Source organism: Trachypithecus francoisi, unplaced genomic scaffold, assembly GCF_009764315.1.
Source record: "Trachypithecus francoisi isolate TF-2019V2 unplaced genomic scaffold, Tfra_2.0 Lachesis_group1, whole genome shotgun sequence".
In the NCBI taxonomy this organism is placed as follows: Eukaryota; Metazoa; Chordata; class Mammalia; order Primates; family Cercopithecidae; genus Trachypithecus; species Trachypithecus francoisi.
Window position 1 is genome coordinate 54,834,587 of NW_022681454.1, and position 15,850 is coordinate 54,850,436.

Genomic DNA, 15,850 nt, shown 5'->3' on the forward strand with positions numbered 1-15,850 from the left:
TTTTGTAAGAGCATCTTAAACTATACACAATCGTAACCAAACCTACATAATCTAATAAACTAATAAACAATCCTAACCAAACTCATGGAGCTCACTAATCTCAGGAAAATCAGTTTATTTAGGGAGTGACCAACAGGTGAGCTGAACTGGAGTTCTATTCGTAAGTCATTGTCATGAATAAGGATGTAGCCCAAGTTGGGTGGTGTGAACATGACAGAGGGGCAGGCCTTACCTTGCCATCCATGTATTCCAGCCACTGGAGTCCCAGGTTGGTGACAATTCTAGGCGTGCCATCATCTACTGGGAGGATGTCTACTTGGAACGGCTGAGGTGCTGCTGTCATAACCTGTAGGGGAGGGCAGAAAAGAAAACTCATCATTCGCAAGCGCCTGAAGTATGTCAAGTTCAGGGCCTACACAGCTGGAACCCCTGAAACACTTCAGAGATGAGGGATGGGCAACTGAGCCCATTCCCATCCCTTATCATCTTGGTACAAGACCTAAGGGAGAAAGCTGAGTGATACAGTAAGAACAATGTAGGAAGAAAAGAAAAAAACAAAAAAACAATAAGTGGCATTCTTGCTGGCATTTCACCTTCTATGGAAGTTGGTTTTTACACACCTATGTCTTCTTTAGTTGAGTTCAATATTGTCTTGGGAAGGAAAAATAAACAGTATTTTTCCTTTCAATAAGCCTTGTTAAAATTTTCATGAGAGGCTGACAAAAATAATCATTAAATTGTTAATGTTGAAATATCTAGGTTGGTTTATGCCAGATGTGAAAGAGGTTTTCATGGGAAGATATTTTCTTTGTTTTTTTTTTTCCTTTTCCCGTTGTTGTCTGTTTTAAGGGAGAGCTCTCTATATGAGGGTGAGGCACAGAAGAAATCAGGAATAAAAGCATTTGTGGGAATAGTGAAAAGGAAATTTTGTTTATAATCCCATTCTCACAGATACACACATGAATGCATGCAACACACACATAATAAATTGGATCCAGCAGCTCACTGTTCCTGGGTGGATACAGCAAGCTGGGACACAGGGCAATGAGACATTGGCTTTTCAATCTCCCACAAGCTACCTTCTAAATAATTTCCATTTTTTTTAAATGACACCGTCCCTCCAGAGACGTGCTGTAATATTTTGTTTATAAGAACAGTAGCCCTCTTGCTGATATATCCTGAAATCTTTTCTCTTCTGAAAGTCAAACTAACTGGGGAGCAGCTACAGTTTGGGAGAGAGAAAACAAGAGTGATGACTTGCCGGGTGGTGAAGCTGTGCAGACACCGAAATGGCAGGAAAATCCCAAGAGCCATCCCACCGACATACCAGCTAACGGAGAATGACCTTCTCGCAGACTGTTTGTCTTGAAAGGACACAGAGGATCTTTTTTCCAGGAAAATAATCCTTCATTGTCAAAGCAGAAAAGGAGCTGTGCAGGCCTGAGATCCTTTTCTTATCTTGGAGGTATAGTAAGGTGTACACATGCCACTCACTAAAACTGCCTCCCCCAGGTCAGACACCTTTAATCAGAATTGCACTTTAAGGAACTGCAGGAGAGCTGGTTAACAAATGAAGGGATGAGAAAAAATGGCAGCAAGGGAGTGGAAGGGGAATCAACGTTTCGTCTGATCATCTGGATGTTAGAAGACAGCAGTCCCTTTAGGAAGTAAAGCTTGTCAGTTGCACAACCTCAATAGAAAAGCATTTTACTGGTTTCACAAGCTGGTTCTAAGATGATGATGATGATGATGATGACGATGACGATTACAGCTTCAGTTTATCTGATGTTCCCTGTGTACCAGGCACTGGGCTAAGTGCTTTATATACATCAGGAGAATATGTATCACTCCCACTTTACAGATAGGGAAAGTGAGGCTTAGAAAGTTTAAATGATTTACAAGTACATTCAGTTTGTACATGACATGGCTGGAAATTAAATCAGTATCTTTTAGGATACATATGCAGAAGAATGAACCTGGACCCCTATCTCTCACCACATACAAAAATCAAATCAAAATCAACTAAAGAATTAAACCTAAGACCTCAAACGATGAAACTACTACAAGAAAGCATTTAGGAAACTCTCTAGGACATCAGTGTGAGCAAAGATTTCTTAAGTGTTATCCCACAAGCACAGACAACCAAAGTGAAAATGAACAAATGGGATCGCATCAAGTTAAAAGGTTTCTGCACAGCAAAGGAAACAATTAACACAGTGAAGGGACCACCCAAGGAATGGGTGAAAATATCTGCCATCTACTTATCTACAAGGGATTAATAAGCAGAATATACTAGGAGCTTAAGCAATTCTACAGGAAAAAATTTAATAATCTAATTTTAAAATGGCAAAAGATTTGAATAGACATTTGTCAAAAGAAGATATACAAATGGAAAAGAGACATATGAAAAGGTGCTCAATATCACTGATCACCAGAGAAATGCAAATCAAAACTACAGTGAGATGTCATCTCACCCCAGTTAACGTGGCTTTTATCTAAAAGACGGGCAATAAAAAATGCTAATGAGAATGTGGAGAAAAGGGAACCCTCATACACTGTTGGTGGGAATGTAAATTAGTACAACCACGATGGAGAACAGTTTGGAGGTTCCTCAAAAAACTAAAAATAGAGCTACCATACAATCCAGCAATCCTACTGCTGGGTATATTCTCAAAAGAAAGGAAATCAGTATATCAGAGAGATATTCACACTCCCATGTTTGTTGAAGCACTGTTCACAATAGCCAAGATTTGGAAGCAACCTAAGTGTCCATCAACAGATTAATGGATAAAGAAAATGTGATACATATATACAATGGAGTACTATTCAGCCATAAAAAAGAAGGAGATTCAGTCATTTGCAACAACATGGATAGAACTGGAGGCCATTACATTAAGTGAAATAAGCCAGGCACCGTGAAACATCACATGTTCTCACTTATAGATGGGATCTAAAAATCAAAACAACTGAACCCATAGAGCTAGAGAGGAGAAGAATGGTTATCAGAGGCTGGGAAGAGTAGTAAGAGGGCAGAGATGGTCAATGGGTAAGAAAAAAAAAGTCAGAATGAATGAATAAGGCATAGTTTTTGCTAGCATGACAGGTGACTAATGTCAAAAATAATTTAATTGTACATTTTAAAATAACTAAAAGAGAATAACTGGACTGTTTCTAACACAAAGGATAAATGCTTGAGGGGATGGATACACCATTTTCCGTGATATGAGTGTTACACATTGCATGTCTGTATCAAAACAACTCATGTACCCCAAAAATATATATACACCTACTATGTACCCACAAAAATTAAAAATAAAAAATTAGTTTTAAAAATCAATATATTTTGGATGCAAAAACCACACTCTTAACCACTGCTATTTCTCAAAGACTGAGAAACTCTGTTTAGGCTGAGGGGATGCAGTCCAAAAAGAGAAAAACAATCTAGAGATATACAACATTATTCAAAAACCAGATGAAAGAAAAATTAAAGGGTAAAGGATGGGCAAAAAGAAAAAAGAAATAACAGTAATACTAACAACAAGAACTATCACCATTTATTGAGCACTATTTGTCAATGGTGTTAAGCATTTTATGTGGATTACCTCCTTGGATCCTTAAACCACCTATTTGAAGCAGATAATTACTGTTCATTTTACAGATGAAAAACTGAGGCTTAGAAATGTAATTTGCCCAAGGCCAACCTACTAGCTAGTGACAGAACAAGAACTCAAACAGTGGTATGCTTGATGTAAAAATCCATGTTCTGCCTCTGCCATGCAGTGCTAGGCTACCTCCTCCAGTGTCCTCACCCCTCACCTCTTTTCCCCCTTCCTCAATGATAAAGAAGGGGCTTGTCCCATCAGAAACAGTGAAGGTGAACCAGTCTTTGAGGGAGTTACTGCTGTCATGGCTGTAGCTGACCCGGTTCTGGTAGATGTCTTCCATGGTGAAGGTGGAGGTGAGCTGGAAATGCTGCCCATTGCTGGTTCGCTCAATGGTGCCATGGCGTGGAGGCTGCACGATGGTGAAAGTGACAGACTCGGCCTGTCCGGAAGGCAAAATACCAGAGGGGAGGGAAGCTCATAACAGAAACCAAAAGAGTGAGTGATGCCCAATTGCTGGTCAAGGGTAGCAGACCCCAAAGACATTGATAAAGTAAGGACTGTATTTTCTTTATAGACGCCAAAAATAGGGCTAAAGAGAATGACCATACTGTTTGCTAGAATTGCACTTACATTCTGGTACCTTCAGGTGTAAGACTAAAACATTTAAATTTCTTCTCTTCAGGTCACAGGGGGAAGCCTGAATTGTAAACCTCTACCAAGATGATAGGAAATAGACCTTTTTAATCTGTTCATTTCTTTCCCATACGTCTACCCGTAACTCTTATATACAGAATCTCATATGCATCACAACAGAAGCTAGCTTCTCATTTTTAATTACTGCTTCTCTGGTGACTCGTAGAAAGAAAAAGGGGCATAAAATCCTTCCCAAGGCTTTTCAACGGTTTCCTACTAACTTAGAACAAAATGCCAAGGCCTAACCTGGGCCAGCATGGCCCTCTATGACCTAGTCCCAGGGTTCCTCTCTGGCCTCATTCTTTTCTCCTGCCTATTCAATGGGTTCCAGCCTCTTGGCCTCTTGCCACCTTTGCTACAGTTATTCCCAGAGTCTAAGTGCACTAGATCACAGTGCCTTTGCATTTCTGGTTCCCCTGTCTAGAGAGTGAATTCTCCCAGATAACTGCAGAGCTTGCCCTTTTGCTTAACAATGTCTTTGCTAAAGTATGACCTCCTCAGAGAGGCCTTCTCTGGATACTCTAAAGTAGCACATCTATCAATCTCTATCTCCCTCATCTGCCTTTATTTTTCTTCATAGCACTCATTGTATCTGATTATAGTATGTTCCTTCTTTCTTTACTGTCTTTTCCCCAACCAAAGGTAGTAAACTCTCTAAGCCTGCAGCTTTATCTGTCTTGTTACAGCCCTGTCTTTAGCATCTACAGCAGAGCCTAGAACATCATACGTAATTAACATTTGATGAAATAATCAATCAATCAATGAGTGCTGGCACAGAGAACTAATTAATAAGTGTGGCAGTATGAGTTTATGTGAGCTAAGTCATGTCAGAATGTGAGATGCTTTAATCTGGAAGCATGAGAATAAGAGCTTAGTCTCCACATGCGCTGTTTTACTGTACAAAGCCTAGTTTTTGAGGAGGCTCAAATTGTAATAATTAGTTGCCATCAGAGAAGTCTGGATGAAGGAGGTGAAATGGAGAGAAGGACATATAGGTATAGAAAATCCCTGTTCACGCTAATGGGTAAAAAGTCAGCTACCTGATTTTCTGTAGATCAGTACAAAATCAGCATTATAGCAAGAGCTATAACATGTTAAAAGGATTATTACATGTACTCAAGGGAGAGGATGAATGTATTTAGGTTTTTAGAAAGGGTTTAAAGCAATTTGATCTCAAATGCATTTGATTTTCTTTTCTAGAAGGCCAGGGTATCTTCTGTTTCTTAATCCTTCAAGGATGTTTGCACGCACCTTACAGTTCCTCCCTACCATCAGGATGCACAGCTGCAAAGCGATAGCTGCCATCAGGTCAGCCCCTCATTTAGCCAGAGAACCCAGGGAAGGAAGCGCTCTTACCTCTGTGTCAGCATCCACCGCCTTAAGCTCAAACTCTGTGATGGTCTTCCTCACGCCCTCCTGCACCCGCATCCCTGAGTTCTGTACGATGGGCAGCAAATCATCGACAGGGTGAAGAGTGATATGGAAAGTCTGAGTCACCTAGAATGGCAGGAAAGTGCAGGTGGGACACCTGTCCCTAGCACCTACCCAACAAGTCCAAGGTAGGTGCTCTCTACTTTCCCTTTCACACATTTCTGGCACAAGTCAATAATTAGGAGCCCCAAAGTGAGTCCTCTTGGGCAAGAACCAAGGTGGCTACAGAGGCTGCCCCTACCCCTTGACTGAGAGCAGAGGAAAATGAAAGCTCTCCTTTCACCAGTCACTCTGCCTACTCCATTCAAAGAAGATGGTGAGGAATCAATACTTTTCAAGGATGGAGTCCAGTGCTCACCTACCTCATTGACTCCATCAGACAGTGTAAAGCTGAAGGCATCTGAATGTTTCTCAGCCTCACTAGAATGGACATACTGAATATTTCGTGAAGTCAGATCAGCTTGAGTAAAGGAACTAATCTGGATACCTAGAAAAAGGGGAAGAGAGAAACAGGATATTAAAATACTAGCCATACATCTAATTCTAGGGAAGTGTCATACTCTCACCAGAGAGACAGTCCTTTGTATTTTTCTTACAGCATTTATGTCCTGCACTTGAGGACCTTGTGTTAAGAGTTTGTGGATACAAGAGCATATATTCTGTGGGAGAGCATGTTAACTTAATTATAGTGGCTTCTATGTGCCAAGCCAACAGCAGGTGTTCAATCAATATTACTCTTCTTTCTCTTGGGGTTTATATATGCAGGTAAAATCTGTGAAAGGTAGAGCCATTGTCTTATTCTCCAAGCCCCTCTCTCTTCAGTTTTGTACTCCCCCAAGCTTCACAGTCCTTTCTGAAGACCTACCCACATTTTAAATATTGCATAATGGTTTAGCTTGTAAACTAACGTTACAGGGCTTGGCTATACATGGCTTTGTTTCTGTGATTGGTAAGCCATCCCTGGCTGCCATAATTTTATTGGATATTCTTCAAGGTTCCTTTCAACTCTCAGGTCTATGATTCTAGCTTCTCCCATCCCACTTTAGCCAGTCAGGCAGTAACAAAACTTACCGCATGACTTTGGGGCATGAGCAATTATTCCATACCAAATCAAAAATGACCTGGAAAAACAATATCCTTTAGTAACACAATAGAGAAAAAAATCATGTTAAAATTTTTTTCCAGAGTCATTTTTAAAACAAAAAATTTGAAAGAAATTTTAAACAACGGTAAACTCTCCCATGAATGTGCAATGTCTCTGTTTTAAATGCCTCATAACATTTAGCAAAACAACTTGGAATTGTTGCTTCTATCTTAGGGCCGCTAGGGCTCATACCCAGGTGCCAATCAAGACTGAAATGAAAATCACATCTTTTCATCCTCCAGCACAAATTATCGCCTTCTGATTCTGGGTTTTGAGGTATTAATCCATGTAATCTAGTCCTTTAGTTTGGCCCTGAAATTGATTTGCTGTATTCTGGGTTTTATGATTTGTCATTGTTAACCTACAAAGAAAACAAAGATTCTACATTGACTCATATATTTAAGGGTGACATCAGTATCACTGCTGTATCTTTAAGAAGTAAAAAAAAAAAATCAACCCACATGGTTTACATTTGCATCTCTCCTTATCATCTGAAATTTGTCACACAGATACAATAGCCTCTCGAATATGGGGGCATTAATTTTTTGATGAGGCATTTTATATTTCTGTGCTTGCTACATCAGTTCTTGACAGGCAAGAAATGTAGCACCCTGTCTTATACCTTTGTCTTTTGGCTCTGGACAGAAATCCATACCATTCTTTAAAAATTTAATAACTTCAGACTGGCTGCACTGAGAAATTTAAATCTCTTCCCCCTGCTGTGAATCCATTCTCACAGCTCACAGGAAAATCTCATTCGGATTCTCACCATCAACTGGTCACCTAATTCACTGTTCCCTTTATGGAAGTCTAAGACTGATTAAGAAAGGTGATAGATTTTGCCTTCCTCTTGAGATTGATTTTTTAAAAATATTTTTTATTGAGGCAAAATTGACACATAATAAATTACACATATATAGAGTGTGCAATTTCTTTTTCTTTTCTTTCTTTCCTTCCTTCCTTCCTTCCTTCCTTCTTTCCTTCCTTCCTTCCTTCCTTCCTTCCTTCCTTCCCTCCTTCTTTCTTTCTTTCTTTCTTTCTTTTTTTTTTGAGATAGGGTCTCGCTTTGTTGCCCAGGCTGCAGTGCAGTGACACAATCTCAGCTCACTGCAACCTCTGCCTCCCAGGTTCAAGTGATTCTCCTGCCTCAGCCTCCCAAGTAGCTGGAATTACAGGCACACACTACCACCATGCCTGCCTAATTTTTGTATTTTTAGTAGAAACTGGGTTTCTCCATGTTGGCCAGTCTGGTCTCTAACTGCTGACCTCAGGTGATCCGCCCCGCCTTGGCCTCCCAAAGTGCTGGGATTACAGGTGTGAGCCTCTGCCCCCGGCGTAAAGTGTGCAATTTCATAAGCTTTGGCACACCCAGAAACCATCACCTCATTCAAAATAGTGAACCAATTCTTCAACCCCGAGTTTCCAACTTACGCTTCATAATCCTTCCATCCTTCCCTTTCCCATCGCCTACTCCATCCCAAAGCAACCAATGAATTGCTTTCTGATGCTACAGATTAGTTGGCATTTTCTCTACTTTTCAATAAATAGAATTATATAGTATATACTATTTCATGTCTAGTTTCTTTCATTTAGCATGCTACACATATAAAGCTGCTGTGATGATTAGTGTGTAAATCTTTGTATGGACATAAGCTTTCATTCTTCTTGGCAAATCTCTAGGAGTGAAATGCCTGGAATATATGTTAGGTGTATGCTTAATTTTTTGGGAAATTGCTAAACTGCTTTTCCAAGGTGGTAGTACCATTTTATATTCTCACTACATTGCATGAGAGTGCTAGGCTTGACCTTAGTGGGACTTTCCTAATTCAATCTAGCAAACATTGAGCACCTATTATGGGTGGAACACAGTTTAAAGGCGGCTTATGTATGTTGAATTTTATCTTTTAACAACTCTAGGAGGTTGAGGTTAGCATGTTACCCCCATTTTGTAGATCATGACACTGTAATTTATATAATTAAAATGTTAGTGACATACCCTATGTCACATAGCTAATAAAGGGGTAGTGCTGAAACTGGAACCCGAGGCAGTCTAATTACAAAGTTTACGCCTTCTAGGAGCACTTTTTGTAAAACTCATCTAAACAAGAAACCTCTTGAATTTCACTCTTCTTCTTTAACGTTTTTTCAATATGAAAGTAATATATGTCTATTAAAGAAAATGTGAAAAATCTAGACAAGTAGGAAAGAAATATCTTACCACTCAAAAAAAAAAACTATAATATTTTTGAGTAGCTGCTTCTAAAATGGTTTATTGGCTATACCCTCTTTCTTGTCTGAAATATTGATTTTGATGGGTTTTAATATTATCGTTTAAATGACACTCATAAATATGTGCCAGGGGTAACAAGTGGCATCTAGAACCTGAGTTTTAAGAGGACAAGAATTTTTCATGTTTCTTCACTGATGTGTACTTAGAATAACCCCTGGAACACAGTAAGTGTTCAAACCATATTTGATGAATTAGTTTAGATTATCCACTATAATCTATACCTAAGAGGTTCTCTTGAGCACATACAGTCATGCGCCACATAATGACATTTCAGTTTTGGTCAACAATGGACTGCATATAATGGTGATCCCACAAAATTACAATACTGTACATTTTCTATGTGTAGATATGTGCCGATACACAAATACTTACCATCATGTTACAATTGCCTACGGTATTCAGTATAGTAACACGTTGCACAGGTTTGTTGCTTAGGGGCAACAGGCTATGCATATAGCCCAGGTGTATAGCAGGTTATGCCATCTAGGTTTGTGTAAGCATACTCTGTGATGTTCACAAAATAATGAAATCGCCTGACAATGCATTTCTCAGACTGTATTCCCCATTGTTAAGCAATGCATGACTATATTTTCAATCCTCATCCACTTTTTATTTTTAAAATTTTAGCCTTTGCTAATTGGGTTTTGGAAGACTTCATCTGCTCATTTGCCAGCAAGGTGGTGTTTCTAATAACATATTGTGCCTACCGCTGTCACAGCAGGTCGTTGCAATTTGAAATATCTTGAAGGGTTTTAATCCCATTGAAGGTGTTTTCAATCACTAACCTGCTGGCTAAACTATGTATCTGGCAGTATTATGGAGACCCACATTAACCCTGTCAGTCTTTCCAATTCCCCTGGAGGGCCAGCATGTCAAAGAAAGCAGAGTCCAGGTCAGGGAAATGGTGTGGAAATAAAGCATCTCTGAAGAAATTGCCTTCTTAACAGCATGTTAGATGATGCCTCAGTCCTCCCGCTTGCAGCACAGCTGTGGGCAGTTCCATGCATGTTACTCATGTCCATGTCCTATCTGAAGCTCATCCTGTGGGAGACTCTCAGCCTTCTTGTTTCAGGATTTTTGCAAAGCCTCTTGTGATGGGTTGAATTGCACCTTTTCCCCACCCCAAATTCACATGTTGAAATCCCAAGCCCCAGTATTTTAGAATGTGGCTTATCTGGAAATAGTGTCAATGTAGACATAATTAGATCACATGAGGTCATTGGGGTGGACCCTAATCGAATATGACTGGTGTCATTAAAAAGAGAAATTTCGATACAGACATATCTAAACAGGGAGAACACCACATGAACAAAAAGATGGCCATCTCCAAGCCAAGGAGAGAGGCCTGGGGCAGGTCCTTCCTTTACAGCTCTCAGAAGGAGCCAGTCCTACCAACACCTTGATCTCAAACTTGCAGCCACTAGAACTGTGAGGCAATAGATTTCTGTTGTTTAAACTGCATATTCTGTGAAATTTTTTAATGGTAGCCCTAGCAAGCTAATATGCCTCTGCTCTCAGGGAGAACCCAAACCAAGACAATGGGTGCATCCTATTTTGGATGGTCTCACAATACTGAAAGAGGTTGGAATAAAGAGGAAATGAACTAACACCATTGCTAAAGCATCACCTCTGAGAACTGTTTCCCAACTAACCCCCACCCCTCTCTTAGGTGGAACCTGCCATGCGTGCTTTGGGCTCCCCTGTCCTCTGCCATGTTGCTACCGAACATATGTATGAATTACGTGTGTACCAAATTATGTGTGCCCGTCTACCGAAACACGTGTCCACATATTTGTCTACACGCCCCCCACTTCCAAAACTAAGTATTCTCTTGTAGCAGCTACTCAGTAAGTGTTTGTTGAAGGGAGAAAGGAAGGCAGGGAGAAAAGGAGGGAAGGAAGCAATTCTAATATGACAAGTACTATATGTAGGTAATTACAAACCAGCCTATAAATAGAATTTCACTGGGGTCCTTTTAAAAGACACTTATATTTTAAGTCCCATCTCTAGGAGACTGTACTTATTGGTCTAGGTGGGGCCCAGGCATCACTATTTTTAAACACATGCCACTCACTCAGATGATTCTAATGTGTAACATTCTAATCACTCAGGTGATTCTAATGTCCAAATAGAGCCGAGAACGCTTGATGTAATAGAAAAGTAGAAACAATGATCAGAAAACCTGCTTCGATTTCTTTTTTTTTTAATGCTTTCTTTCTGTTCTATATGAGTCACATATGCTAGTGTAACACACTGCCTTATTTCATTGTATTTTTTTGTCATCTCTATAACTGGAAAAGTCATAGCCCCCTCAGAGGTAGCAGATAAAATGGTGGATGACACTAAGAGCAAGTATTTGATTTTATTTGATCTGTGCAGTGGTGGGGGGGTGGTTATGTCTGAAGTTACATGAATTCTGCAGGTTTAAAAAATTATTTTAGATTCAGGGGTACAGGTACAGGTTTGTTACAGGGTATATTGTGTGATGCTGAAGTTTGGGCTTCTGTTGATCCTGTCATCCACATAGTGAACACAACATCCAATAGTAAGTTTTTTAGCCTTTCCACCCCCCTCCCTCCCTCCCTAGATTCCCATCTTTATGTCCATGTATACCCAATGTTAAGCTCTCACTGATACATGAGAACACGTGATATTTGGTTTTCTGTTTCGAATTCTGCAATATTTTTATTAAGAGAAATTGTGTGCGTTTACCGACAAGAGAACTATTTATATCTGGTGAATAAAAATAATGCTTCATATGACTATTACTAAACTGGTAAGTGCTAAGGGTTGGCCCTTAAAGTGCAGTCATGACTAGGTAGCTTACAGGGGGCTTTGTACTGCGATTTCTCCACACATGAGGACACGATACAGACCAGCCTCCACAAAGATAGAAAGCTAGTGAGGAATGAGGATTATGGGTGGGCTGAGGGTGCATGCACAACTGAAGAGGTTTAACTATCCCGTAGCTCACACATCCCAGGAGGCAGCCTGGACTCTAGGGTAGTCTGATTTATGGAGGTGGCTGAGTCAAAGCCCAGGACATTACCTGGAAGTTCTCGCTTTGACCTCTCTCTCTCTGACTGTGCATTCCCTAAGGACAATACTATCTGCCCAAGCCACACAGGTTCTCATGATGCTGTCTCTCCATTTTGAAATCTGGTTGAGATGATATTACGACTTCTGGACAAAATGTCCACTTCCCTGAGAACTTTCAGAAGTGGCCTTAAAAGGCCAACTGGGGTAAGGAATGGAAGAGATGCTTGTTTGAAAGGTGGTTTACCTTTTTTAGAGCTTTAATTTAGCTCCTTCAAGAAATGAGAACTTGGCAGCGAGTACAAAGTAGAAAGTGGAAAATTTGTGGGTGACACCTTGATAAGTTAACTCTTAGCAAGAAAGGGTTCCCTGCAGAGTTTTGTAACAGCCAAAGGATTTAAGGATTTAAGACGTCTAGACTCATCCTCGAGGGTACTCACTTTCATGGGTACGTAGGTGATTAGTAAATAGCTGATGAAAGGATTTTCAATTTGATGAGGGTAAAGCTCTTCATCTGCCTGATTTTAAGATTTAAGAGCAAGATAGGATCCTGAGAATGGTTAAAACAACAATAACAACACAGGGGTTGGTTCCAAATTCCCAGAAGGGTGGGGAAATACTCTTTGTAACCTGTGATTCACAGAGGCTGCATGAAGCTAAGCACTGTACGTAATGCTTTTCTTCAAGCAGCATCTCTCACAGAATCAAGAAGCTTTGGGAGCTGACCAGCGAGGAGATCCACCTCTGGTACCCGCTGCCACTGCCCTCCTGTGGTGCAGAAGTCCTTCTCTGTTTGCCTTTGCTAAGCACTAACGTCATCTGAAAAGTTTATTTCGGGCTCTGGTTCAGCTTCCGGTGGACTCCACAGGGGGAGGAAAGCAACTGTGGCTTTCCCCTGGTTTTCCATCAGCAAAGGGCCTTTTAATGGGTCTCTAAATGCCTTTAGAAATTCTGACAGATCAGAGAGGATCTTTTCTTCATCTGGCCAAGCAGCCATTATGTCACTTCAGGCTTTGAGGAAGGTGTGTTGTAACTGGTGAGGGGAATCCAGTAGGAGGTAGCCCTCCTTGAAATATTGTAGAAGCAGCAACTGCCTAACTCCTGAATGAAGCACGTGGGGTGAGACTGAAATGAGTATGGTGTTGAGAGTTGTGTTGTGTTGAGAGTTGTGTTGTATTGAGAGCTATCTCTTGGAGCTCTGCTGATTTTGATATGCTCTACCAGGAATAAAGCTAAAAGTAAGAATATGGATTCAGACTTAGGATTAGATGCCACAGCCTACTATTTCTCACTAATCCACTATTGGCCTTTTAGACAGAACAATTATTTGGTTCAGGGCTTATCCCATTGATTGCAGGACATTTATTAATAGCATTCCTATCTCTACCCTCTAAATGCTTGTTTAGCCACCATTAGCCTTCATCCCCATCTGAATCAGTGTGACAACTTGTACCCTAGGGGTGACAACCAAATGCCCTATCCCTTGAAAACCAGTGTTGTCCTGGAAATAACTATATCCCAATATTACTCCCCGCTGCTTAAAAAAGATATGACTCCTGACTGTTAGTTAAGTAATTAGATACCCAGTTAAAGTCTACATTCTCCAGCCACCTCACAGCTTTGCACGCATATGTTCTTGCCACTGAAAGGTGATATATGTTATTTGAGGCCTGGCACAGTGGCTCATGCCTGTAAACACAGCACTTTCAGATGCCGAAGCAGGCAGATCACTTGAGGTCAGGAGTTCAACACCAACCTGGCCAATATGGCAAAACCCCGTCTCTACTGAAAATACAAAATTTAGCCAGGTGTGGTGGTATATGACTGTAATCCCAGCCACTCGGGAGGCTGAGGCACAAGAATCACTTGAACCTGGGAGGCGGAGCTTGCAATGAGCCAAGATTGCACCACTGCACTCCAGCCTGGGGGACAGAGTAAGATTCCGTCTCAAAAAAAAAAAAAAAAATGACATGTGTTCTTCAAGTAATGCTCCTAAAAACAAAATGGATGTGGGGCTCCCCTGGCCTTTTCTTCCTTTCTGCTGGCTGGGGGATGACCACAGCTGCAGCATTCACCTTGGCCCAGAGGTGGAAGCCTCACACTGAGGATCACTGAGTCACCTCACACCCTTGGGCCACCTGCCTTTGGATTACTCTGAGAGAAAATGAATGTCTTGTTGAAATCACTGTATTCTGGGGTCTCCTTGGTCCAGCAGCTTAGCTTCTATCTTAGTTAATATAACTCCTTACTCTGATATCCCAAGAAAAACAGGGTCTTTTAGGTCTATTGACAGAGGGAAACCCTGATGTGAGGGTGTGGCCTGCTCAATCTCGAAAAAACAGCGCATACAGGGACTGGACTGTCTTCAGTGACAGAAGGCTCAGGTCTGTCTTCTGCACAGTTTGCGTAGGCAGATGGCTCCCTACATCTCCTATGGGGAAGAAGAAATTTCCCCACCTTTTCTCTCTACAGAGGACAGTCAATTATAATCAGCTGACCAAGCAAGACAGCATCAAAATAAGTCTATTTCCCAGTTAACCATCAGGAGGGTGTCTGCAGTACCAATGATTCATAATAATTCCAGGAGGCCTCTGGTCCCCAAATAAATATCTTGCCGTGTACTACAGACACTGGCCTAGAAGTTGCTCTGCTCCTCTTAGAAATAACAGAACGCCCACCCCCGCCTCCCCCTCCCTCAACTCCAACCTCTGGTAAACCCATCCTCACCCATGGAGACAAGGGGGGTGAGGTGCTGCTGCTTTTGGCTAAGCTGTAGCCACGTGCCTTCAGGGAGGCCAGTAAGTATTCAACATGTACTTCCTCCAAAGGGAGACTTTTGACATGTAAAAACAACCACCCCCATGAACATTTTCTCATGCTGGGGAGGAAGGAAGGAGACAATCCTGGCAAAATGGAACAGAAGGGGCTCAGTATGGGGTTGGTGATGAGGAGGGCAGGGAAGTCATGCTCTATCAGCCACGGGGAGGGGCCCCTCAGAGTAACGAGAAGAGGGCTGGAACCTTGTATCTGCTCTCTTCAGAGTTACTGGAAACAGGCAGATTGAGAAAAACTGGTAGGGACTGGGAAAGGTGTGAATTAGGAAGTCAAGCCCATCGGAAAAGGGCACCTGAAGGAACCATCCCAGGTAGAGAGCATTCCTCCACTTCTGGAGGGCGCTGCTCCAGGAGGAGGAAGCATGATCACCTACTGGCCTCTCCTGAACCAGAGCTGGCTTGGTTTCAGTAACCAGATTTTAAGCCCAGGAAAGGCTGAGGGCTGTGAAAACAGAAAAAGCAAAGTTGGAGCTCCTGCCTCCCCAACAGGACTCTTAACACAGCTGGGGTCAGGGAAGAGCTGGGGCTGCTACTGACCATCAGGGAGGCAAAAGGCTCTGCACCATGGGGATGCGCCACCTAGCACAACAGCCAAGTCTGCCCTTTCATCTTTGGAGAGATACAATCAGCAGTCTCACAGAATTCTGGCAGAGACAATTAGCTCGTGAATTCTTTATCTAATATCTCAGCAGCCAAGGTCTTGGGGGTGCTGCTCTGCATACTTCCCCCAGGAACTTACAGACAAAAAGGCAAGTGACCTGCTCTAATTTCCACTAGGGATTTTAGCCAATTTGTCCATCTCCCTGTACGCCCTCCT

At 41.6% G+C, this 15,850-nt stretch overlaps 1 protein-coding gene across 1 annotated transcript in view; it reads right to left on the reverse strand.

The window, feature by feature from the left end:
- FRAS1 (Fraser extracellular matrix complex subunit 1) overlaps window positions 1-15,850 on the reverse strand; it is a 478,911-nt gene that overhangs the window by 79,289 nt on the left and 383,772 nt on the right. The window contains exons 48-51 of the mRNA XM_033214331.1: window positions 6,092-6,216; window positions 5,655-5,795; window positions 3,817-4,044; window positions 233-346 (exon numbers count right to left, since the gene is read on the reverse strand). Coding sequence (XP_033070222.1) covers window positions 233-346; window positions 3,817-4,044; window positions 5,655-5,795; window positions 6,092-6,216 — 608 coding nt within the window. The remainder of the gene's footprint in view (window positions 1-232; window positions 347-3,816; window positions 4,045-5,654; window positions 5,796-6,091; window positions 6,217-15,850) is intronic.